General features: G+C 42.1%; 2 protein-coding genes across 4 annotated transcripts in view; both read left to right on the forward strand.

Moving 5' to 3' along the window:
- Nucleotides 1–17204, forward strand: part of LOC108051153 (glycine-rich cell wall structural protein) — an 86171-nt gene extending 68967 nt beyond the window's left edge. Inside the window, exons 2-4 of one of the 3 annotated variants that reach the window (XM_017133140.2) lie at nucleotides 9944–10065; nucleotides 10460–10654; nucleotides 15921–17204. In XM_017133140.2, the coding sequence (XP_016988629.1) occupies nucleotides 9996–10065; nucleotides 10460–10654; nucleotides 15921–16831 (1176 nt within the window). In that variant the 5' untranslated portion in view covers nucleotides 9944–9995 and the 3' untranslated portion in view covers nucleotides 16832–17204. Of the gene's footprint in view, nucleotides 1–9943; nucleotides 10066–10459; nucleotides 10655–12392; nucleotides 15901–15920 lie in introns of those variants that run through there. The other 2 variants (XM_017133142.2, XM_017133141.2) reach the window with 2 other exon arrangements.
- Nucleotides 17205–18787: 1583 nt separating this feature from the next.
- On the forward strand, nucleotides 18788–19677 carry LOC108051150 (mitochondrial import inner membrane translocase subunit Tim17-B). Its single transcript, XM_017133138.1, has one exon. It carries the CDS (start codon nucleotides 18885–18887, stop codon nucleotides 19470–19472), a length of 588 nt encoding a protein of 195 aa, XP_016988627.1. The 5' UTR covers nucleotides 18788–18884; the 3' UTR covers nucleotides 19473–19677.
- The last annotated feature ends 6478 nt before the right edge of the window (nucleotides 19678–26155 follow it).

A 26155-nucleotide genomic window follows, 5' to 3' on the forward strand; every position in this document is an offset into this window, starting at 1 on the left:
TGGGCGTGGGCAAACAAAATTCTAATGTGATTTCCTTTGCCGCTGCGGGAGCTGCATTTTAGTGCAATTTTAACAAATTTTACGAGCGAGGCTGCTGCCACAGGGGCTTTGCCTTTATGATTTGATTTTCGCTTTGTGTGCCCCAGCTGCAATTCCCATTCCCCCACAACATACATATATATATATATATATATGTATATATATATGTACATGTGGGGCGGGAGAATGGGCATTATAAACTTATCATAAAATAAAGTTAGCAGCTATTCAAACCGCAAATTTTTGCAACGACGCGTTATTAAATCACCAGGTGTGGGAATATGTGTGCACACCTGTACGAGACTGTGTGGGAAACCTAACAAAAGCAAAATATTAAAAAAGGAGAAAGGTGTAAGGAGAAAGGCGAATGGAGAAAGGATAAAAGGAAGAAGAAGCGGGCGCACACACACGTGGCCAAAATGCAGGCAGCTGCACAAAATGGCTGCGACGAAACGGAAAATGGGAACAAGCAGAACGAAAAGTCAATTTGCTGCGAAGAAGGTGGCGGGAAAGGAACGGGGAATACCCTTTAATTTACCCAAGGTACTGATTAGGAAAATCCAAATTCCCAAATTAAAAATAAAACATACGATTTATACTTCAAATACTTCTAATAAATTTTGTGGGCCTTGAAAAAAGTAAATTGATGAACCGTAACATTTGTTATTCGTTGCCTTTTCAAAAAGACTTTAATAAAATACTTCAAAAATTGATTATTTAAAAGATCGCAGCTAGGAAACATTTAAAGCCTTTATAAAAAATTGTATAAGTTTCAGATTGAAAGCTTTAAAAATATAAATGCTCCTGACTTATTACCAAGTAACTTAATGCTATTTAAATATATATTTAACACGTACAAAATATAACAATGAAAGTTTACATTAAGGTAATCCACAAATACCCCTCTATTCAGTAAAAACTGAATGAATATTAGCCGACATAATTGTCCTGCGTTATCCAGAAGTTTATGAAAGAAATTAATGCAGTCTAGTTTGGAGCGTGAAAAGATCGGTGGGGATATATGCTCCATTGTTCAGGGTATACAAAGGTATGGGGGAAATATTCAAAAGGAAGGGCGAGGGGTTGGTAAGCAGCGTTGTCAAGCCAAAAAGCAGCAGCGTTGACATTTTCTCAACTTAATTAATTTTGCTGCTACCCCGGCTAATACGCACGCACACTCGTGCCAGCCAATCATGTACATGTTGTATGTGCACATATATATATAAATTAAATATATATATACATATACATATACATATGCCGATGTGTATGCTCCCTTTGACTCGCACTTTGTTTAGTTTTGGCTCGCATTTTGGCGCTTGATTAAATTTTGAGCGCGTTTTGAGGGGATTGCGGCGGGTTGGGCATAAATATTTCCGATTTCAATTTTCAGTTTCAATTAAATTGGAAATTGCGGCGATAAATTAAATCAGCTTGAGACTGTCAAAGGATTTCAATTACGCACCGAAATTATTTGATGATCGGAATGGAGTTGCGCCTGCATGATTTATGGACCGGATTTGTTGCGCGGTCCTTGGCATTGACTTCATAAGGACTTTATTAGTAAATAAAATGCCGTAAAATATAAACAAGGCAAAGCAGGGAAGGCAAAGGGGTTAACATGGGACCGTGCCGTAGGCCATTGCCCATTGTCCCGAGTCCTTGGTCCTTTATCCTTGCTCCTTCGGCCTTTCTCCGGCACTCAAGTGCTCGTATTCCACCGCTATTGTGCACTTGGCCCTGCCTCGAACCCCCCACCCATCCGTTGGCATTATGCAAATCGCAATGCCACGCCCCCTCCTTGCCTTTCCGGGGCACAAAAGAGCCCAGCACGGCAGCGGCGGCCCAGCATCTGGAATGTCGATGCACAACAGCAACAGCAGCAACAGCAGCAACATCAGCAACACCAACGGAACGGCAGCAACATCGGCTGCATTGGCAGCTATGGCAACGACTTAAGTGGATTACAGCGGCAACTTGTTGGCTGGGTAAAAGGATCCGGAGATCTCAGGGTTCAGTGTTCAATAAACACACCCCCAGAAACCACCAGGATAACCGGCAGGACGGGCACTCAGGGAAATAATGTTTTTAATGCCGGCAAAGCGATCAGAAAACATTTGAAAAGTCACTTGCGTAGTTCATAACTCAAAAATGTAGAGTAGAAAAAAAATAATATGTAATCGAAGTTCCACTTTTTTAAATTTTATAAATTGGAAAAGATTTTTTTTTCATTTAAAAAAAACAACAAATGCATATAACACATGCCCTCAATAATAAAGTAATCAAATTTAAATTGCTTGTGGTCCAAATTATAATTAAAAGGTGTTTCGAAAATAAGTCACCAGAAATTAAAACAAGATATGGTTATAACAAAGCTTAGAAAGCCTTTAATTGTAATTTGAATGCAAGTATTTAAGGCAAGAAATGATTAAACCTATTGTCCTTACACTCCTTGAACTCTATGCCTAATTTCGAGCCCACATTTTTGTGGCAGTGTGTCGTTTTCGAGTGCAGAGCCTCAAGGAGTTGCTCCGTTGGAGGACAACTGCAGCTCCATTTCCAGCTCATCTGCCTCAGCTCAGTGGCTCTTTGGGGCTTATGGATTTTCCATTTAGCACAGGGCCAGGCGACTCTTCGAATCACCGGATTTGGCCGCATCTCCTGCCAAACACTCCACACTTCATTGATACACGCGGCGTATACGCAATGCGGGTGGATAAAGTGTGTCGAGAGAGGTGAGGGGAGGTTGCAAGGGGGGATTTTCCAGAGACAGCAATTAGCCGGGAAAAGAATGTTGAAGATGGCGCTCCTAGAGTGCTGGTCGCATAATTTAAAACTCTCGCCCAACTGCAATTTAAACTTTGTTTGCTGCCTTCGCTTACAACACGTCGCCGGCTCAGAAATTGTTTGCACTCCTCGTCCTTCGGCTCGTCCTTTTGCCTTTAGTTCTAGCCAGCCCTTCTTCATTTTCCGTGTCTGTACTTTTAGCAGTTATGCAGTTGCCTAGCAAATAATAGCTTCCGCCTTGGCTGCTTTGACTAAGAAATGAAATGATTACAAAACAAGACCAAAGGAGAGGCGAGTCCAGTTGCTGTGCATTTTATTGCTTAAAGGGAAATTTACATGACTGAAGCCGAAGCTGAAGCTGAAGCTGAAGGAAACTTTATTACCAGGGAAACTTTTGCCGGGTAAAAGTGCACCCGCCGGCGGCTGATAGTTATCCCTATGTACTGCTAATAAGTACAACAAATAACAGCGCCAACAACCACGCCGCAGCGACATAAATAAATAACATTCATTTCCGCCCCGTACCGTTTCTGGGCCCCCCGGGGCACTCGAGGGTTAAGCGAGCGAGCGCGGAACAAGGCAGCCCCGCCCACTTGATAGTTTTCCCAACCGAATCCCAAGCCCACTCATTGCCAGTCGATGGAGCGCGAGCGACTGGAGAGTCCTCCAAAAGTTTCCTCAAGTTGATCGAAATATAAAGCGCGGATAGTGGGCGAAACAATGGGGCAAATCGGGGATGCTGGGGCCCAAACTTTCGGCACTCCGATTCATTATGTTGTGTGACAACTCTTTTGGGCCAGCAATCAGCCATTGATTGTCTGCAAAAAGTCAACGAAGTGGGTGAAACTATATTTATTGCACCCAAAAGTGGTTCGAGGAGATTTAAAGTCAGTGATTTTTTTATCGCCGATTTCTATTTTCTGATGTACATAATGATAAATTGATCATTTAATAGATTTTAAAAACACAGCCAAATAAATTCATATATGGATAATATAAACTTTATTTAGTAAAGAACAAATCTTTTAAAGTATCTTAAGCTCATTATGCACAAAGTCCATTGATTTAAGTCCAATTAAATTTAACTGAGCATTGAATGTGAATAAGATTCTCCGATTATGTGAGCAAACAAAGCATTAACCCTAAATCCTAGCCCGAATCGCTTTGGTGTCTGATATCTTTCAGTTCGCCAACATTTGACCCCTGAAAACTATTCATGTGAGTGGTGCCTTTCAGCAGTTTTCAATGCCCAGCGATTCGGAGATGGAAACTCCAGGGGCAGCTGCTGCACCACCACCACTTCGCACTCCCCTTGTGGCCATTAGATTAACTCAATCGCAGTGGCCAGTGACCAACCAAACACCACCCAACTCTGAGTGTCATGCATTTTTCATGGCCCGCCACGAGCTCAGCTGCTCAACTAAATTAACGAAATCAATCATCATCATCATGGCGGTATGGCACCTGCCATACTGAGCAAAATAAAGCAAATAAATTATATTTGTATTTGTATATTAATTTCATGACTAACAAAAAAACAAATACTCGAAATTGTCACTAGTCACACAGTTCCATCATGTTTGTCCATTCAAATAAAACAAAAACATTTGAAATATGGAGCAAATAAAATCACAGAAAGAAAGTTAAATATTTGTACAATTTTTAAAGTTGTTATTAATAAAATGAAATTCCGCGCCTCTAGAGTTTTTCCAATTAGTAAATGTATTGTGCTTATAAATATATTAGTTTATTAAAAATGAATGAGTAAACATTTTAAGCAGAGAAAGAAACTAGGTACAAATTGAACTCGTATTATCGTACTAACTTCATAGTTTATATTCTAGTAATATGATAGAAACAAGGGATCAATGTTAATCAGTAACCAATTGTTGTGGCATTGAAGAACTTGTGTGGGTAAATCCCTTTTTCTGCTAGTCCCAAATCGGTGACCCATTTCTCGCAGTGCATGCTTTCCAGAAAAGCGCCACATGCCGTTGCTCTCACGCTGCGAAATAAAAATAAAATAAAAATTGGCGAGTGCCAAGAAATGCGAGGCCATCATGCTACATGGCCATACATCATTCGATTGTTCAGTGCCCGTAATTTGTAACCTAATTGAATGCGTAAGCGATGTCGAGCCCAAATCACGCATACGCCCCATTGAACCGCTCTCAATATGGGTTTTAATTTCGGTTCCAGACTTTTTTAATTATGGCTGCAGTCGGAAACTCTTTGGCAGCTTTTCTTTTGTCCCGCTTTTCCTAGCACACATGCCACGCCCCCATCGAACCATGCCCGCCCACCCTTGGCTCTTTATGTGAAGTTTTTAATTAACTGCCTTACAAAGATTTTCCTTCTTCCGGTACGTTTTTTTTTTTTGTCGCATTTTTTTATTTGTGTTGCCTGCCTTTTTGTGATTTGTTGCTGGCCCGAAGCCTGTTCTGGCCACAAATTGACATTTTTTCCAGGGGACGAGTCGGAATAGGCCACCTTTTTTGACGTTTTTCGCCCTCCCATTTTTCGATTTTTTTTTTTTGTGCGCTTTGCCACTTTTTGTAGTTAGCTGACGGAATTTAATAAGCCAGAAATGCGCCAGCCGAACCGAAATAAATTTGAAAAATCAGCAAACCCGCGACATTCGCTAATTAAAGTCACCCTCGTTGGCTAGATATACATACATATATTTTTAAATTCTACACTTAGAGTTGAATAAATGTAGGTTCTCGGAATTCACTTTGAAAAATTCCAGATTACCAATCTGAGGAGAACTCTTTCTTCTCCAGATGTTTGCCTTTTGGAAACGTTTTTCATTTAATGATTTCATATCCTACGAAATCAAAAGAAAAGTATTTCAAGGCTTTGTTTTTATCCGAGTGTAAAAGCATATGGCTGGCCACGCCCCCACGCCTCCTGGCTAATGACAAATGGTTGTCAGTTTGTCAGTTGGCCGCTGCAACAACTGCAGATAAAAAGAGAGCAACTTTTTTTGCACCTATTTTGGCAGGCCAAAAGGGCAAACTGTGGATTTTCCCAGGGACTGGGACAAGTTTTTGAAATGAATTGGAAGTAATGAATGAAGGAACGAATGTGCGGTGGGTTGGCGAGAAGTGAAGAAGTGGGGAAACTGGGGAATCTGGGGAACTGGGCGGAGGCAGCAGCTGCTTGTTGGCCTGTGCAATTAACTGTGAAAATGCTGTCACAATATTTAAAAGTTTTAATTGTTTGTTCAATTGCAATTGCAATTTCAAACTGGCGCCAAACTTTGCACTTTTGTTGTTTTAAACTTGTTCAGCGACTCTCGCTCTCTGATGTCGCCTTTTTGGTCCTTTTCGTCCTCGACTGTTCGTTTTTTGTTGCAAAAAAAAGAAAAAAAAAGTATAATTTAACATGAATATATCGCATTTCATGGAGTCATACATCACGCGGCAGTGGAGGGTTAAGGAGGCGGCAGCGGGGCACGGGGGGCGTGGCAGGCCGGCGGGCAAGTGACAGCACTAACATAAACCACAATAATATCCAAAGTCATGAAGGAAGTAACCAAGTGTGAATTTTCGGTTTATGCCTTGCGAACCCAAGCGTTGAAGCGGCGCTGCTGCTGCTGCTGCTGTTTTTCCCTCCGCTTTTCCCCATTTTCCTCGCTTTTCCGCTTTCCCTCGGGCGGTGCTCGTTGGTGTGGCTTGTTCTCCTTCCTGTTGCCGGTGGGTCAAATGGGTGGGGTCTGGATTTATAGCTTCACTTGGCCACACTGGCGGAGTTCAGTTTGCTACAAAACTTAATAGTATTAAGCACTCTGTAGGTATTTAGCAAGCAGTGTTGTTTAAATTTAGTAAGTTGTTTAAATATTTAAGTTAACGCATCATAATATAAGTAATCGTGGCATAATATAAACTTCTAGTCTGACAAGAATTTCAATATCAATATATTAAAGCAATGTTTTATCTTTGTGCTTATTAAAATTTATATAATATTTTTGTTGTAGTAGACAATAATTATGGGTCTGAATAAAGCTGTATATTTTTTATTGTTAGGCTCGAACCTTTCTTTGAATTCTAAAGATAATTAATTTTGTAAGCAGTTAATATAGAAACTAAATTATATTTTAGTGTACAAAATTTTATAAATAATGCTGGTTTATATATGTTAGTTTTTGGAAAAATAACTTTTTTGATTATGACGACTGTTAGTTTTATTTGAAAAAGTACTTTACAAGGCTGCGCACAGTGGGAATCACCGTGGTTTTATTCAGATTGTTTTTTTTGCTTTTGGACTTCATCCGCTTGCCCACTCCACCCTGCCCCCTCCCGACGCCACTGACCGCTTGGCTGGGCACCCCTTGCAGTTGTTTTATTTGCGCTTCCGTTTCGCGGACAGTTTGCTTTGCTGTTTTTACTTCATTTTTCTCCAGCTTTGCACCCCGTATCTAACTGTCTCTGTTGCTCCTTTTTTGGCTTCGTTTCGCTTTGTTTTGTTTTTATTTTATATTTTTTTTTCTTTCGCTTACAACAGAAAAATGTTGCAACAAAACATTTACGACGTCATCGTTTCACAATTTTTGTGTTGCGACCCCCCTTTTGCTCACTTTCTCGCTGTCCTAGAATCGTTGTTTTGTGTTTCTGTGTGTGTTGTGTCTTGAAATAAAAATTGTTGTTGCCGCTCTCGTTCTTCATGTTGTTGTACAAGGTCCACCCACGCCCCCGCCCGGTCGCCCCCCGCTGCTGCCGAAAAAAAGAAACAACACACACAAAAAATAGCAGTGGCAAAAAAAGAGAGGCAAACCTTGTGTCATTTATCATGCATTTCCACTTTTGGCTTCCGTCGACCGGGACGTGGCCCGCACAGACAAATGTACAGGGACAGGCGGACGGACGGACGGACGGACAAGCGGACAATCGGACAGCCGGACGGACAGTGGTTGAGTCGAGTTGCGGGCAAGACAGCTGAAATGATGGCAGCCAGCCGCAAGCTCTTTAAAACCAAGATATTGGGCTGTTTAGCTACCCTGGGTAGATAAAAACAATTAAGAAAGTAAATTTGATGGCATACTTTAGAATTTAAGTACATTTTTAAGATTTTATTTATTTGAATAACAACTTATAGCTTTTTGTTAACCCACTAAATGGACTTCAGAACTACTTTACTCAATTAAGACCAAGAGGAAGCACAGCTTGCTGAACTGCTTCTTCCGGTAGTTGAATGAACTGCTTACCCACAGCACTATTCAATCCCTTAAAAGTAGGCAATGATTTCATTTTTTTTTAAAGCTCTTGCAAAATGTACTTTAAATCCGAGATGATTGAGGAATCTTAACTGAAAACTGGAAACGTGGTATATAATAGAGATACCTTAAGTCCAAAAAAAATTAAGATTCCATTTTAAAGGAAAGAGTTCCTTTTGGCAATCTTCGGATTTGAATGCGCTCGCTTTGTTAATGGCACATTTACCTATTCCATATGTGGTATTACATTATGGAAACAACACACCACTGATTTGTCAGTGTTTTTTGTCCTTGTTCCTGAGCCTATTCATGCATCTCTCCGTGGGTGTGGAAAATGGGAAAAAAACACGAGGCAAAGGACAAATCATAGACAGACTACTAATTTATGCGTTTTCATTTGCCGTTGTCATTCCCTAAAAATTTCCATTTCATGCAAAAAATGACAAAAATCTTTGAACGGAATTCGAAATTAATCAAAATGAGCGAACGTTAAATCCATTTCCTCCACGGCCAAGCAACATTTTCCGCTCGAGTCTACCGAATTAGTTGCCAAGTCATTTGCGAAATTTGAATATGGAAATGTTGCGAGTGGACGGCGGCCAAGAATGGAAAATTATGAAAAAGTTCTTGAAATTGTTTGATATTGAAACGCGGCAAATATTCCCGACTTGCTGCTGCTGTTTTTCATTTATTTTTACCCACTGGAGGGCAATTGATTAAGGGCCACGGGAGGTGAAAAGTGGCAGGGCAGCGACTGACTGTGATGGAGTGACTGCTCCAGGTGGGCTGACTGGAATGAGTTGACTATTTTCTGAGCTCTTGAAGGATGACATGAAAGGCGAACATATTTTGAAATTCCCCGCTTTCTCATGAATTTTATGGTGTGTAGTTGAATGATTTATATTATTTATAGGTGATAAGTTCCCATAAATTTAAAAATGTCTTAAAATGTTTTTTTGTTTGCTGTTTAAAGCTGTTAAAAATTATGGTACCTTAGGCGACTTTTTTTTTTACCAATATTTCGTACTGAATGGTTTGTTCCTCAATCAAATTACTTATTTATACATACTCTTCTATAATATTATTTTATGTGGGATACCTACGTTGTTTTTTTGGATTTGCTGAGCTTACAGCTGAGACTTCAACGCGATGAAGTTGGATTGCTCGTGGGGATAAAGGTTTTCCCACAGCCGCCTTTGATCACATGCGGGGATTCGTGTTTCGACTTTTTCTGCCAAACAAATGCGACGCCATTTGGTCTCTGCCTTTCTCCATTTCCCCACTTTCCCATTTCTCTTACCCAACTTGGCCATTTCTCTCTGTGACGCATCGGGACCGCAATGAACTTGAGCCAGCTGTCAATGTGATAAATAAACTTGGCTTGCCAAAAGGGTACAGCCCCCTGGCTCTGCTGCAACATATAAATAATAATCAGGCAGCTGTCTCGCCACAGTGCGTTTCAAAATTGTAAGGCCTGTCTCGGTGGCCAGAAAAAAAATAATGAAAAATGTAGATCTAGATAAAGATGCTTTTGGATAAGAAAGTCTCAGAGTTGCAAGGCAATTTTTGAATATATTATTATACCTTTAAAATCAAGTATTTTTAGTCAAAGTTACTGCTTGCATTCAGACTGTACGCTCTAGATATATATTACCCATGAGTGAGTTGAATTTAAATTGGTGTGCTAAAAGTATACATAAGATATTATTTTTCAAAACCATAAAGCAATGAAATCAAAACAGAATATCAAATTGCATTGTAAACTTGCCATGCAGTTTTGATTGGTTATTTCAAGCGAATGCGTATTTTTGCAGATATAACTGTGAATAGCAAACTTATTCTAACTCTTGTGTTAAACTTTATTTTGCCAACTCAAAATATGTATTTTGTTCCTATACTTTGCAGCAACTTTTGATCCAAGGGCGTGGCACCGACATCGACATCGAGCATCAGGATGCTGGCACTGCCTTTGCTGACTTTGGCGGTCCTCGCCAGCTGCGGCTACAACGTGGACGCCTACTCCAGTACGTATACGTGATATTCCGGGCGGCGGGGGCTTTCGGGGAAACCATACCACCCCAAACCATCTCCCCTGGAAAGCCACCGCCCCCGTTGTTTGTTTGTTGTATTGTGTAATCAGTAATTCCCCGAGATGAACACCGATCCGTGCGATCGGTGGTGAACGTTTCATGCCTTCATCAACCCCCACCCCCCCATCATTGACATATTGAAGCCAGTGGAGATAACCCCGATTTTGAGCAGGCTTATAATTTGTTTTTCCTTTTTTTTCCGTATGATTTTGACCCCCGTCCACTCCACAAACACACACACACACCGAAACCCGCAATCCTTGAACCGTGAACCTTGAACCCTGAACCTTGAACCTTGAACCCTAAACCGCATTTCCCGCGGGCGAAGAGTACGGCCGTGGATGCGGGGACATTGGCTGCCTGCCCACCGAGGAGTGCGTCATCACCAGCGACTCGTGCAGCTACAACCAGCGGGATGGCAAGGAGTGCGGCAACTATCCCACCTGCAAGCGCCGCTCCGGCGGAGGATCGTCCGCCTCGAACAGCAGCCCCAACTTGGCCGCTCCCTCGGCCAATCCGTCAGGTATTTAGCTTGGAATCCCCCACTTGATTACTCATTGTGCGCTTCCCTGGGGGAGTTGTCCAGGCGATTGGCATCGTGTTTCGGGCTTTGGCGACCGGCGATTGGCGATTGGCGATTGGCTATCGGCGGCCACTTCTTTTTTGGTTCCTCAAAACGACTTATGAATTCCAAACCAATTGTGGCTAAAGACAGGGATTTATGGGGGCAACAAAGCTGACTTCGGCCGCCGAAGACTACAATATCCATGCAGAGTCTAGAAAACGTTATAACTTAACGGAAAGGATGTCCTCCGAATTTCACCAAATATTCAATTTTAACAGGTTTCAGAGACTTTTATAGAATCAAAATTTAATTTTATTTAATATTAATCTTAACTTCGTTTTTTGCTGGTCTGGTCTGGTAAAAACATTTAAGTATATATTATACTTTATTTTTGGTTAAAAACAAAAATAACATATTTATAATATGAAACTGAAAAAAAGTCCAGTCGCAAGAAGTAATTAAAAAAGCAGTTCCATTAGAATGAATGTGAAAGAAATATATAAATTCAATTAAATAATTTAAATGATCCAGAAAACTCTGCAAGGATATAACTACTTCTCCAAATTCTCGAATTTCTTTTTGTGTTTTTTTTATGTTTGGCCTTAAGTATTTATTTAGTTTTGTGATCGTTTTCATCTATATATATCTATATACATGTATGCAATATAACCGAATGTAATATGTTGTATGGCGATCTAACACACATACACACACACACACACCTGCACACCCACACCAACACACTAAGAGCTTCTGCTGACTCAATCAATCTAACACTCAATCAATCAATCACTCGCTCGCTCGCTCATTCATCGCCTCATTCGCTCAAGGCTTCCTAATATTCGACCGCTAACCAAAACAACCCACCCACCCCCTGCCACTCCCCCTCTCTGCCGCCCACTTCTGCATGTTTTTAGGAAGTCACAGCACAGAGAGAAAAAGGCAACGCAATGCCAGCTCGATTTTTGTATATCAATGCCACAAATAAATATCACTTATATTAAAGCCATACAGATATTAAATGTAAAATTATACTGAAACTCAATTGGAATATCACTATTTAAAGATTTTGCAAGATTCCGACACCAAGTGCAACCAAAACATTAAAAATTCCATTTTCAATCTTCAGTTTGTATGGTAAACACATTCTTTTCTATGCGCTCAATAAACAGTCAAACTACTGGCAATTTACAGCTTTGTTATAAATAAATTTCTGGAAACTTAAAAAAAATATTTTGGGTGCTTATAAAGATACAAGCTAACTTCTTTACCAAACAAGATTTAAAAGATTTAACGTTTACTCCTGAATATTACAGTTCGTTACATTTAATTATGAAATAAACAAATCTCAAATATCAATTTCAGAAATTTTAAAAGTCAAAGTTAAGTTCCCATTCGAATTTGACATCTTTTTAGTGTGTCTATAAAATTGTTTAGATAAAGATAAAACCAAATAATAGCCTACAATTACAACTTTTCAAGCTGTTATTGGCAGAGGTTTGGCTGCTGTTGAGTATTCTTTAAAGTGCCCTAAAGACAAAGATATTTCTCTCTGTGCTGATCGGAGAGGGAGCTGGGGAGAGAAGGCAGGCTGGGCGGGAACATGGCTGCAAGAAAAACTAACGCTAACAAGAACACCCGCTCTCTTCCCCCCCCTCACCCCCTGCGTGCCCATCGAACGACTAACCACTAACAGGATCGAGTCTGGGCCAAGGACCCGAGAACAACATCTTCGCACCCGCCTCATCGAACCCCACGCTTAACACCTACACCTACAACCATCAGCAGGGCGGCGATGGTGGCGGCGGCGGCGGCGGCGATGGCGGAAACGGAAATGGGAATGGAAACGGAAATGGTAACGCCGGAAATGGGGATCGCGACAAGGGCGGCAATGCGGGGGCGGCGGGCGCCTCCTCAACGGGCGTCATCGATCCGCACTACGTATTCGGGGCCAAGCACCACATGCCCGTCATACCCAACATGCCCATCTTCCCGTACAACTCGCCCACGTCGGCGCCCTCGTTCCAGCAGTTCCCCCAACCCAACCATCCAGGCAGCGTCCTCAATCCGGGCTATCCCATGCACGGCCTGCAGCCGGTGAACCCGTACAATCCGCCCTTCGTCTTCGGCCAGTTGCCATTCTATGGCGGCGGCGGTCCGACCGGCACCGGCGGTCCGCCCGGCGGCATTGGCGGCGGCGGCGGCGGTGGCGTCGGCGGTAATGGCGGCGTCGGCGGCGGCGTGGGACTGCCCAGCTCCACGCTGGGCATCCTTGGCGGCGGCGGCGGCGGCCTGGCGCCCTACGGCAGCAACTTCCAGGGCTATCAGAGCCAGCACTCCAACGCGAACATGTACAACAAGCCGCCGCCGCAGTATCAGAACCAGAATCAACAGAATCCCTACAATCGGCGCACCCAGGCGCATCCCTCGGCAGCCGGCAGTCTGGGCGGGATCGGGATCGGGAAGCCGCTGATCCTGGTCGCGTGCCTCCTCCTGACCCTCCTGCCACGCACGTAATAAGCTGAGGCAGCAGCAACACGACGATCCCCGGCAAATTATCCCATTGAATGTTATAGGTTCGAGGCAACACCATCACGGAATGAACCCATTTTCACTGAACCCACACTTTACTAACTAAAAATCAAACATTTGGAGATTCTGAAACCTAGCAGGTGCTTTCATTTGAGAAAAAATCCAAAATCCAAATTATATATGTACTAAATATATAAGATCCTCATTAAAGGGTGATGAAAAATCAAAAAAAACTAAAGACCATAGATTCAAGTAATAAATAAAGAAAGAGAAGGAGGATTGAAAGCACCTTAAGACTAAATATTAGGTGAAAATGGGAGCTCGCCTGAAGGTTGTACACTCATTTTTTGTTTTTTTTTATTTCCCTTATTCTCCTGAATTATTTTCTATTTTTTTCAAATATTTTTATTTTGCGTAGGCTTAAGAAAAATGTAAAAGCAGTAAAAGCGGCAGTTGACAAAGCAATTCAAAACTGTAAGATTTTAAAGTTAGCCAGCTAGCCTGCAATTCATAACTTTAGTTTTTTTTCTGCAAGTTTAGATGGTTTACAAAATATGAAGTCACAAACACAAGTACTTGTTTAAAAATATTATATTGTGAATAACCTTAAGCTTTGGAGCTTAAGAAGTCTACATTTTTTATGAAAAGTCCATTTCCAAGTTGTTAATATAAATTGTTAACAAATTGTAACTCACTTTACAGCTTTTAATGACTGGCCAACACTTCGTATACGCAATTTATAGGGCTTATGGCTTATACGGCGTATGTGTATTTTCAAGTACTTAATAATTTTTATTTTATATTCTGAGAGATTTCTAGAGAACTTTTAATTCCAAGTATCTTTTTAACACAATATCAGAGCTATTCAAATATTTCTTGACTATTTGAATAACTGCATTTGCTTCATCAATTGTGTACCGTGCTTTTTTTGCAGTTCTATCAGAGAACAAAGAAATGATTACTTTTCGTAGTTCTCCACAACAATTTAAGGGTGGTGTTTTAATTACACTATAACGTACAAGGCTTTGCTACTCCTCGCTTCACGTGTTTTTTGCCTTTTTTCTCGACAGCCTTTGCTGTCTGGCCAACACTGCGAATACGTAATTTCAATTTAATATTGTGTAGAAGAGCGCCGGCGAGAGTGTGTGAATGTGCGAGTGAGTTCATTTGTGTGTGTGTATGTGTGTGTGTTTTCGACTATCAGTCAAGGGGAACTGCTCGCCGGCTTTTTTGCAGCTCAATTAAATTGGAATTTAATTTCGGGCTTAGACAGCCAGCCTCTGGTCAAAGGGGGCAAAGGCTAACCACCACACATGGATACAAATTTACACACAGATACGCACACACACACAGATACACACTCACACACACACACACATGCATGGCTGGTTGGGCAACTTTGATGTTAATTTCATTTTTGTTGATGTTACGAATTTGCGGTCAGACGCCGGCGAATTCAGGGCTTTTTGATACTGCCACTGATGCTGCAACTGCTGCTGCAGTCAGATACAGATACAGATACTTAGATGGATAGTGTTGTAGATACAAGATACGCATGTCAATCAAAATGCATAATGAGCTACATTTGAGGGAAGTGCACCAAGTGCGCTGCGGTCAAATCAGATTCGTTTTTTTTTTTGTACGTCTACGAATATGAATAAATAATCACTGAAGCAAGTTAAATGGCATTTTAAAAACAACAACAACAAAAACAAAAGAATTAAGCTAGCCTAAGGTGTTCAAAACTAATCTAAAGTAAAAACTAAAAACTAAGCTGTAAGTGCTGCAGACTCCCGAAATGACAAAAAACAAAAAAAAAACAAAAAAGAAGAAAACAAATTGAAAAACTGTCACAGAAAGGCATTTACATTGCTAACCAACTGCCAGAAAAAACAAACAACTACAAAATCGAAAGCCAAAAACCAAAAACCTAAAACAGAATACAAATTGTGAAACATTTTAAACACATACACTAACACGAATACACAACAAGGTCCCAGAAATTCAAAACTGCCCAAGATAACATAAAGATTTTGTCGCTGTAAATTCCGGATAAAAAGCACTCATGTCGAGCATATTTACTCCGTCCGTTTGTATTTGCACACACACACAAACACACACACACACACTTGATTTGGGACATCAACTACTGCTAACTTCATTTGCAATCTCTGAACCGGAACCATGTAAACAGTACGACCAGTATTAACCAAACTGAAATCATTTTATCGAGATAAGATACCCAATACTAACAATACTCCACATCAAACTCATACTCTCAGACGCGGCGAGGAAATTAACGAGCAAACAATAAGTATTCGAGTATTTACTAATCAAAACCACGAACTAAAGAGTTGTACATAGCATTAAATATATATAAATGTGTGTGGACAGAGATATATTTAATATACTACAGCGAAGACTTAACTAGAATAAGCCCGGGCGGACAAACTCAAAGTTGTGTAGATTTAAAACGGTACGGTTATTTGTCGAAAACGTAAGCTAAGTTCATTGATTGTCCATTAACCAGTTCTTGCTTTCCTTTTTTTCTCATTTTTTTTTTTGTTTTTTGGTTATCTAATTTGTGTTCTTTGTTTTTTGTGTTTTTACTTTCCATTCGAAATCCCCGCTTTTGTGGCTAACCCTCGGCTAAACTGCTTGCCCTGCTTGCACTGCTTCGCTGACCGATCAGAGGTGAGCCATAACGCATACGCCCCGAATGCCCCGAACGCTCCGAGTGCCCCGCTGCCGGATGCGAGCGCCAACGACGGAGGCAACGGCGGATACGGTGGTGGCTTCTCGGCTGGCGGCCACTCCCTGTACCCCAGTCTACCCAACTCTGGTGGTGGTGGTGGTGGTGCAGCGCCCTACAATCCATATGGTGCTGGTGGCAACGGCGGCGGCGGCGGTGGCTACAACCCCTACAACGGCGGCTACCAACCCCAAGCTCCCGGCGGCTATCAACCTCAAGCTCCTGGTGGCTACCAGCCCCCAGCAAATGGCGGCTACCAACCACAACCCGGCTACACGCCACCCGCACCCGGCTATGAACACAACGGTGGTGGTGGTGCCCAAAAACCCAAGGACAAGGAGGGCGGCTTCTTCTCCAACTTCTTCTCGAATCCAGCGGTGAGTCAAGCGGTATCCGGTATCATTGCAGGCCAGATAGCCAAGCAACTGCAGGGCGGCGGAGCTGGAGGAGCAAATGGTGGTGGCCAGCCCGCTGGTGGCTATCAGCCGAGTGGTGGCTACGGCGGAGGATCCCCGGCAGGAGGCAGCAGCGGCGGTGGATCAGGCAGCAACATCCTTGGAGGCCTCTTGGGCTCCGTGCTATCCGGCGGTGGAGCCAATGCAGGCGGAGGTGGCGGCGGCGGTGGTGCCAGCAGCTTCCTGGGCAGCCTGCTCAGCGGTGGCAACTCCAATCGCGGTGCCCAGCAAGGAGGTGGCGGTGGCGGTTCCGGCGGTCTAGGCGACATCTTCAGCTCGAAGAACTTTGGCGGCCTCTTCAGCGAGAATCCCTCATCCAGGGGCGGCGGTGGAGGCTCCTCCGATGGCGGCGCCAAGGGCTATCCCACCCAGGCACCGGGCAACTACTACGGCTAGACGAGTAGCACCACCATTAATGCGGAGAACCATCTTGGTCTCCCCCAACAAATACAAATACACAACTTTCTTTTCTCGTTCTTTGGCAATGTAATCAAATGGAGAACTTTCAACGAAATTAACTGAAACAATATTGAAATATATAAGCATATTATACGAAACTATAAATGACGAATTATACAAATACAATACATATATACAATACATATATACCCGATATTTGAGAGAGCTGTCACATGTAATTTGAAATACCGTGCGCGTAGAGTCCCCCCAAAAAAACAAAAACAAAACCCCCATTCGGAGTTCATTTGTAAATAGAGGAATAACTGAAATTGAAATTGAACAAGATAATATACGTAAGAATTGAAAGCCAGTTTATGAGAGTTTTTATTTGCCTTTGGGTTTAACTGGGCGAAAAATGGTAAAGTGGTAAGTCTTGTACATGGAGATTCCCAAGTCTTAACAATAGATTGCCAAATTACTTTTACCATACACAAAAACAAGGAGCATCCTTTTAAAGAGCTGATCTCGGTCAGCATTCTAAAATATATCTAAAAGTTATGGCGGTTCACCAAGCCACATTATAACTTGGCCAAAAGCGACTGTAGCATGGAAAATGATGAGCTCACATTTGTGTGGCGGCCGTAGACAAATGGAAAGTGTAAATAACTTTGTGAAAAAATCCGCAAAAATAACAGAGATCTTTAATCAACGCGATCATAACTTTTTAAGAGGCTGTTGACTGACGGCAAGCGGATTTCCAGCCCGAAAAGTTGGTCGAACTGGAAAAGTTTCGCATTCGGGGGCGGCACTCGAAATGCGCTGCGTTTCCGCTGTAGATTCACCTGTTATGTCCCGTCCTGACCTGTCCTGTGCCGCCTCGCACTTCACGTGGCCACACACCCACACTCGCACACTCGCACACTCGCACTTGGCTGGGAAAGCCCTGCACTTGGCAGTCGAAAGTTAACCGGAGGAGGAGGAGGAGGAGGAGGAGCTGGAGATGGCAAACAGTTTGTTGCCTTTGTTGGCCGGAATGTTGCTGCTGCACTGCAACAATATATTATGCGCTAAGCTCCTCAACTATGCAGGCGGCGGATGGGTGGCCATTTGGCTTCGGCTTTGGCTTTGGCTTTGGCTCTGGTTAACCGACTACCGTTTTGTAATTTATTTAAGTAATAAAATAAATATACGTACGTTATGTGGTGCCACGTACGTTGCGCACCTGCCCGTCTGGATTGCCACGTGGATGTGGATGTGGATGTGCATGTGTATCTAGATGTGGAGTTGAATGTGAATGCGGCTGTGGATGCGATGCGATGCGATGCGAGGCTGCCGGTGGGTTTGTTGTCAAGCGAAAGTGCGCTCCAAGTGCACCAAGCACCCACTTGGCCAAAGTGAATTTAGTGTCAAGTGCAGGAAAATGTGAAAAGCAGCTGCGAGTTAGTTTTTCATATTTAAGCAGCACTTCAGCCAGCAACAACAACAACGAAGGCAGCGGCCCACACTGGTCGGTGGTCTATGCAAAATGGATTGCCTTTCTCCCATGGGAGATTGCATTTTTATAAGGCCATAAGTCCTTTTCCTTTCGGGGATCGAAAAGGAAATTTATTATTAGAGGTTATACTACTAATTATTGCTCTATTATAAAAGCTCTTTGTAGACTACACAATACTATCCTCTTTTGAAGAGCTTGTTAAGTGCACTCTTTTATTTATTTCTTGGAAATTAAATATGAAATCTTTTATCGAGCAAAAGTAAGGAGGTCGTTGTGCTTAAAACTGTTTAGATAAATTCGGTTCAGTATTTTTATGGCTTTCAAATGGGTAAAGTATTTAAAAGTAGTGCAACTGTAGCGTACCTTAATTTATTAATAATTTTAGCTTTGTTCAATTAGTAGGCTGCGTCTAGAATATCTCCATCGTGCTGCCGTACATTTCATTTCACATTTATTTCAAAACCCGATCGAACCTGTGATAAGTCGAGCGTAGAACGAACGCGAAAAAATCAGTTTTGAGTTTTCAGTTTTCAATTTCGGCCAGATTATATAGAAATGGAGGAGTATTCGCGCGAACCCTGTCCTTTTCGCATCGTCGACGATTGTGGCGGCGCCTTCACCATGGGCTGCTTCGGAGGCGGTCTCTTCCAAGGACTCAAGGGATTCAGGAATGCGCCGCAGGGCTTTGGACGCCGATTTGCCGGCGGATTGGCAGCCGTGAAGGCCAGATCGCCGACGATCGGCGGCAGTTTCGCCTCGTGGGGCTGTGTGTTCAGCATTGTGGACTGCACACTGGTGCATCTGCGCAAGAAGGAGGACCCCTGGAACTCGATCATGAGTGGGGCTATAGCAGGGGGCATCCTGTCATCGCGGAACGGGGTGGCCGCCATGGCCGGCAGTGCGATCATGGGCGGCGTCCTGCTCTCGATGATCGAGGGCGTGGGCATCCTGTTCACCCGCATCTCCGCGGAGCAGTTCCGCAATCCCTCACCACAGCCCGAACCGGGATCACCCGAGGCATCTGCATATGCATCGGCAACGGCATCTGCATCTGCATCTTCATCTGGATCTGGCTCTGGATCCGGTGATGTTAATCCTCCACCGGGATTCGGATTCCCAGGTCCCCAACAGGCCACTAGTTAAATCTACGATTCACTTCTGTCGGCCGTTTGATTTCTCATCGTCATCTGCGTTTCTATTTATTGAATGGTTATTTTGTGCACACCTACATCATGTATCCAAATTGCAAGCTTATTTTATTTGATAATCGCCTGAGGCACTAGATAGATCGCCTTCAAAGTAAAATCATCAGTTTTTAAATTTATCTGCACGAACACTTAATTATTTGTAATGCCACTAAAGTTAATAACATTTGTAAAAAAATGCAAAATGTAATGTCACGAAATAAAAATGTTTTTCTTATTGGAATATAAAGTATGGATTTTAATAAGCCCAACTAGGGATGGTTAAACAAGCATGTTGATATATCTAAAGCCAACTCAACTGATTTATCAAAACAAAAATGCCTTTTTAGGAATTGGAATAAATATAAAATAAAATCAAATGATGAGATTTGTAGCCCTGTCGTTTGGTGTTTCACTGGATTTTTAATCAAATAAAATTGTAAACAAATAAAAAGATACATTTAAGGGGATAGTTAATTAAATGTGCACCACTGTGCTCCCACGCAAAGGCAGCGAATGGGTGGCAGATCGAGGACCAGGACTTCGGGTCCAGGATTTCAGCTGGCAGCTCCTTCAGGGCAAAACAATGACGCGCCGCATTTAGAAGCCTTTCGCTCTCGGTGCCCCACATGCCACCACCCCCACTCCCTCCCCGTCCTTAACCCCATGCTGCCTCTGCCCCCCCCGTTCCCCCTTAACCCATCACTGGTGCACGGGGCTCGTTCCGTAGCGGATGTCGTTGACTTTTCAAGTCTCATTAGAAGCGACACGGCGGCGTCGTCATCGCGGTGGTTGGGTTTTGGCTTGGGTGGGTCACTGGGTGGTGTATGGTGGGTGGTGGGTGGCGAGTGGTGGGTGGGGCATAAAAATACATGTAAGAGGCTTTCAGCTTATTGTTTGGCACTGTCGCGTTTTTATGATTGCACGCAAGGCTCTCCAGTTCGCCATCCCGCCATCCCTCCACTGTCGTCTGGCTTTGGGCCCCTTGTCTCGGCTTAATTTTATTGATATTACACGTACTTGAAGTCGACGACCAGGTCGAAAACAGCCATCCACCATTCCCATTCCCGTGCCCCGTTCCCGTTCCCATTCCCACTCCCATTTCCATTCGCATTCCCATCGTCTGGCTATTAATTTTTACGGCTTACGACTTACGGCTTACGGCAGCTTCGCATAAACGCCCGGTAGATGGCGCCCCCGCAGTTGATCAATTTTTTATATCTATTGGCACTTACTTGCCGCGATATATCGTATTATATATTTATGCGCGCCCTGCTTGTGCAAATCCAATTACGTTTTCATAATCAAGCATCAAGACCTGCAAGTGTTTTCATTTTCACTCCATTCACTTCTTGTTTGAGTTACATAATCACAAAACAAAAAAATTCTTTAAAAACATATTGACTTTTTTTTTTGGAGATTTGCATTAGAAAATTAAGGCTGGAAGATTTTAGCTTACTCACTTTGTAAATTGCCAAGTTTTAACGAAAACTTTGAAAGATTTTTCAAGTTTCATTCGTAATTACTGGCGAAATCTTAATGAAATTTCTTTTGGCCAAATATTTTTTGCGGGTATTTTCTTGATTGGCTCTTTCATTTTGTATTCTAACAACAACTATTCTTTAACATGTGTATAATATAGTTGTTGTTCTTGTTATTGTTGTGGGGCAATAAAAATGCTACAACTTAATTAATTAAGTGCAAATGATAAAAATGACCAAACAGCACGAAACATACACACACTCGCCAAACAGAGAGAGAAAAAACTAATTAAGTTTTATGTGCAATTTTCGTGGCTGAAAAGTTTCGTTTGTGTGGCAATTGTGTGGTGGTCGAAAGAGGGGGGTTGTGGCACAAGAGGGGGGGCTTTGCGGGGGCGTGGCAGGGGAGGGGCGGTTGGAGAATGTGGCACGTTACGTTGCCGTCACGTTCTGTTATTTATTTTGATAGTTTGTTGTAGCTGCATTGCCTCCCCATCTCGTTTGCGGCCCCCTCACCCCCTCGCCTCTTCCCTGCTTTCTCCCCTTTCTCTGGTTCTATGTTTTCCCATCTCTTTTGGCGGGAAAATCTGTGCGCTGACATTTGCCGCGATTAATGAAAGTTAAGCTTTTGTCCGAAGTCTTTAATTTGTGGCCATTAGAGAAGGGCCAACACTAACACACAATCATATATACATGGCGAAAAACAAGGGTAATACAGAAAAAGACACTCACTTTCTTTGGTTTGGCTTGTACAAAACTTATCTTTCACTATGTCTCATAGAAACTAAGCACAAAAATATTAAAAATATTTGTGCTATAGAATTGCAACTAGTTCTGTTTAATACTTTTAAAAGTAGAGCACAAGCTCTGTTTTTTATTAAAAACTTATTTTCAATTCATTAATTTGTTTTCCAATTTTATTTAATTGGTCCTGCCACAAACAAGTACCAGTTTGTTGGACCTAGTTTTTAACTGTGCGCAAAACATTCCCAATCGGCAGAGAGCTTCAGTAGGGAAAAATCCATTGCCTACTTATGTGGGCAACATCAGAGGACCTCGTTGCCAAATTGTGCAGCGCATTATGGCGTGCGGGTGGTTTTTCCGGGGGGTTTTCCGGGGGGTTTTCCGAAGGGGTTTTCCAGCGGGTCGACTGGAAAAACACATGCCTGCCCCGACGCTTGTTTACATGCGTTTGGCGCACTCGCCAGATAAATCAGCAGCAACAACAGAGCATCACAGCAGCAACATCACAACAGCAGCAACATCACAACAGCAGCAACATCGCAACAGCAGCAGCAACAACTGCAACTGCAGCTGCAGCATCAACAGACCAGCTCTGATTTAGTCAACGTTGATTGTTAAAGTAAGAACTGCAACCACGACATGGGCAAATTTGCAAAACAAACTCTTCCTTTTTCGCTTTTCCCTTTTCCCCTACAGGTGTGGTTGCAATAATAGTGGTGGCACAATGTTTTCTACACATTTTTGTAAATAATGTCAATGCTATTTCCGAAAACATTTTTACTGGTTGTTGTTTGGTGTTTATTGCACTTCTTTTTTACTTAGTTCAAAGTCCTTCCTTTACTCCTTATTCCATAATTATTTAAGATGGAATAATGATCATTGCATTACCATTATTTTTTGTATGTGAAATGAATATGGGCCATATTTTGAGCTTTAAATGTATATTTATATATTTAACCTTGACATCAAAATTGAATTTCTTTTTTAAAGAAATTTTGCATAACATAAGATACTCTTTATTATTTTATCCTCAGCTGTATGTGCACGCCCTATTAAAAGTCTCCGATTGCAGCTTGAATTTAGTTGCATTCAAAGCCCACTGGCAGCATTGAGAAGTTGTTGAAAAATATTTGTCCTCTGCAGTTTACCCCCCGCTTTTCCTCGGATGTGTGGGAAAACTTTCGACTTCAGTACACAACTTACCTCAACTTTTGCTATGGCAGAAGAAAAAAAATTTGTTAACTTTAGCCGAAAGAAGGACGAAAGGACGAAAACTTTTGCATTCGCCTGCAGTTGAAGTTGGCCAGAGAGTAATTGAGGCACTCGAGGGCGAAAGGAGCCGAGTCCAATTTTGCAAATCGTCCGTTTTTGCAGGTGATAAATTTTGAAAGGCATTTTAATTGATTTCGACAAATGAAATTAAATTCTGGAGCGCCAGAGGTGTGAGCCACATCAAATATTAAACGTTCTGCCATTTGAATTATCAAATTTCGTGTGCGCCTTGCTTCCATGTGAGTTTCAATTAAAAATTTACTTATTTGCTCGACAAAGTTTTTGTGTGGCATTTAGCAGGGGCGTGGCATTGGGGGCGGAACTCAAATACCGAAATGCTCAAATACAAAACGACAGACAAATGAAGACGGAGATGCAGATGGCAAAGACGAAGGAATGGGAATGAATAAATTTCCAAGCAGTTGAAATGTTGAACCAACCGAAGTTTCTGCTTTGTTTTGGCGCCTCAGCTCAAGAAACACACAAAATGAGCAGGGAACAAGGGTGCACTGTGAAAAACGCATAGCTAAAAGTATCAAAATATTTGCAGCATTTAAATATGAAAGTAGAAACTGCTGTTTTTTAGTAACATTTTGTAAGAAGACATAAATAAAATTTCAATACTGTTTTCTAAACATTGATTTTGTGTAGTTCATTAAAAGTAGGTTGATTTAAAGATTTTAGTACGAACTTTTTTTATCTTTAAGATTTGTATATGAGTGGGTTTCAATTTTCCATAGATTTTTTGCAGTACCCTTGCATCCAAAAGAAGATGCAATAGTTTAGAGCGACTGGTGCTGCATGCGGTTTGTGGTGGCATCTTACTTGCTGTACACTTTGTTGGCATCTGCGGGGGCGGAAATGGAGTAGTAATAGGAAATGGGGGCGTGGCTGGGGAAGGGGGATTGTGCAGCAAAAGCCACAAAAATAAGAAACGACGACAGAGTACGGCCGCCGCCTCTGTGCGAAAAATTAGAACCGCAAATCATTTTGAAAACAATGCATATGCCATGTCATATAAGTGGGCGGCGGGGAGTGGCAGGGGGGCGTGGCGGAAAATGACAGAGATTTTCCTGGGCGTTTCCAGGAAACTGAACAAAATCCTCATCTATCTGAGCACAACCACAAAACAAGTCGGATATCCGAGGCTCTTCCAATGCTAATTAGTCGAGCTGCGGTTTCTAATTGGGATTAGCATTTTGCGAAGGAGCAAGTTTTAGCTATTTTCAAGAATAATCGCGTGAAATGCTCGTTGCCATAAGCTCATTAGGAAAACCAGAAGACATTTATTCACTGTTGTTAATTGGGCAATAAATGCATTTTTTATAATCTGCCTAGATATTAAAATGAGTTGCAGGTATGGCCACAAAGGCTATTTATTTATATACAAATGGAATTTAAGTATATTTATTTAAATACAAGTCTTAATAAGTATTCACAAATTATAAAACTAAGTTTAATTTGAAAATATAAAAAAATGTATGTCCAAAAGCTTAAAAATGGTTAAATAAATACGACTTAAGGTTTAGGACCAGCTTATTTAAGATTTAGCATTTCCGTTCATTGCCTTTGCGTAACTTCCAATAAATATGCCAAAGGAGGTGGCAGCAAAATAGATCACCCTTTGGACTGTCAGATTTCCCAGCTTGGCAATCACAGCGATAATCATATTCACATCGGCCACAAAAGAAATGGGTGGAAAATGAAAATGCGGACTAGGGAAACCGCACCTAAGACCAGGCGAAAATCAAAGCCCACAAAGAGTTTCTAAGCCAACCCATTGGCGGCTTCGGCTTCGGCTTGGGTTACGGTTTCGGCCATGTTAATGTCGGCTCAGACATGTCTAACACCCCTCGGCTAAGCCATCCCCCCTTGCCCCCCTTGCCCCGGTTGCCTTTTTTCTTTACCCCACTTGCAATTTAATATTCATTTTGTGAAAAGCCCATTTACATTTTGCGTTTGCCCTTTTTCGTTTTTGTCCTGCCACTCCAGTTCCATCTCCATCTCCAGGTCCTTCTCCACATTCTGTTTCTGCTTCTGTTGCCGTGCATGTGTGTTGCACTTTCTTTTCTCGACCCCATTTCCCCGTACCCCCGAGGAGCCACTGCTCAACACGGCGTATGCGTAATCTAAGCAAAGCTCTCCATTTCCCAGTCCCCATTTTCTGCCAGTGCCTTTTGTTTGTCTTAATTCAACCGCAAAGGCACAAGGATGCGGGATGTAGGGATGTTGGGATACTGGGACAGGGATTTGCGTCCGTTGACCACTTGAAAAGATTTTTAACCCGCCGCCTGCTGCTGTCCCCGTTTTCACCCCTTCCCTTCCCTTTCCTCCTTCACAAAACTCTGGTTGGGCCGGAAAACCTGCTGCAGCTGTTGATTTATACGCACTGGACCATGTCAATGTCGATGCTGAGCACCCTGAGGGAAGCAATCATCGCCGGGTGCCATAACCAGATGTCCATGGAGTCCCTACACGGGTAGAAATAGTTGCAAGGATCCTAAATCTGGGGTGACTAAGAAATCTACAGAAAATCTGACATGAATAATAATATTCAAGTGCAGTACCACACATATAGCATAAAATATTTCATTGCCTGTTCTTAGACTTCAAAATTAAAGTTTTAACTTATTACTATAATTATTTCTAAACAACCAAATAAATTATTTTGTGCTTTTGGAAGATAACTGGAAAGCACATAAATATTTTTAAACTATTTTCAACATTTGCACCGACAACTAAGAACAATTATATTATTTAACAAGTCGTCTGAAGATTAAACGTATTTAAAATATTTTACTTGAGTTTAAAGTATTCCAAAAAATATTATATATTGGAGATGCATATTTTCATGCTTCTAAAAATAATTCGGGTTGACTTAAGACTTAGGACACAATAAATCAAAAGTCCTCTGACATAGGGGCCACTAAATTCTTAATTTCTCACCGTGTAAGCCCGAACTCAATCCAAGCTTGTTGGTCGTTTCCATTTGGTTGATTTTCGGTTGGTTTGGGCCTGCCAAACAACAACCTTTCCCACTAAACACCCACAATTAGCCGCTGGGAAATTGTTTTCGGAGCGCCGAAATAGTTATTAAAATACTTATGGACAGTTAAATGTTTAATCAATGTCCCGCCATATGTGA

The sequence above is a fragment of the Drosophila rhopaloa genome, unplaced genomic scaffold (genome assembly GCF_018152115.1).
Source record: "Drosophila rhopaloa isolate 14029-0021.01 unplaced genomic scaffold, ASM1815211v1 contig_3, whole genome shotgun sequence".
NCBI lineage: Eukaryota > Metazoa > Arthropoda > Insecta > Diptera > Drosophilidae > Drosophila > Drosophila rhopaloa.

Bases quoted from the DNA above. Each gene is read 5' to 3' on its own strand.
- LOC108051150 (XM_017133138.1), top strand. From the start codon at position 18,885: ATGGAGGAGTATTCGCGCGAACCCTGTCCTTTTCGCATCGTCGACGAT.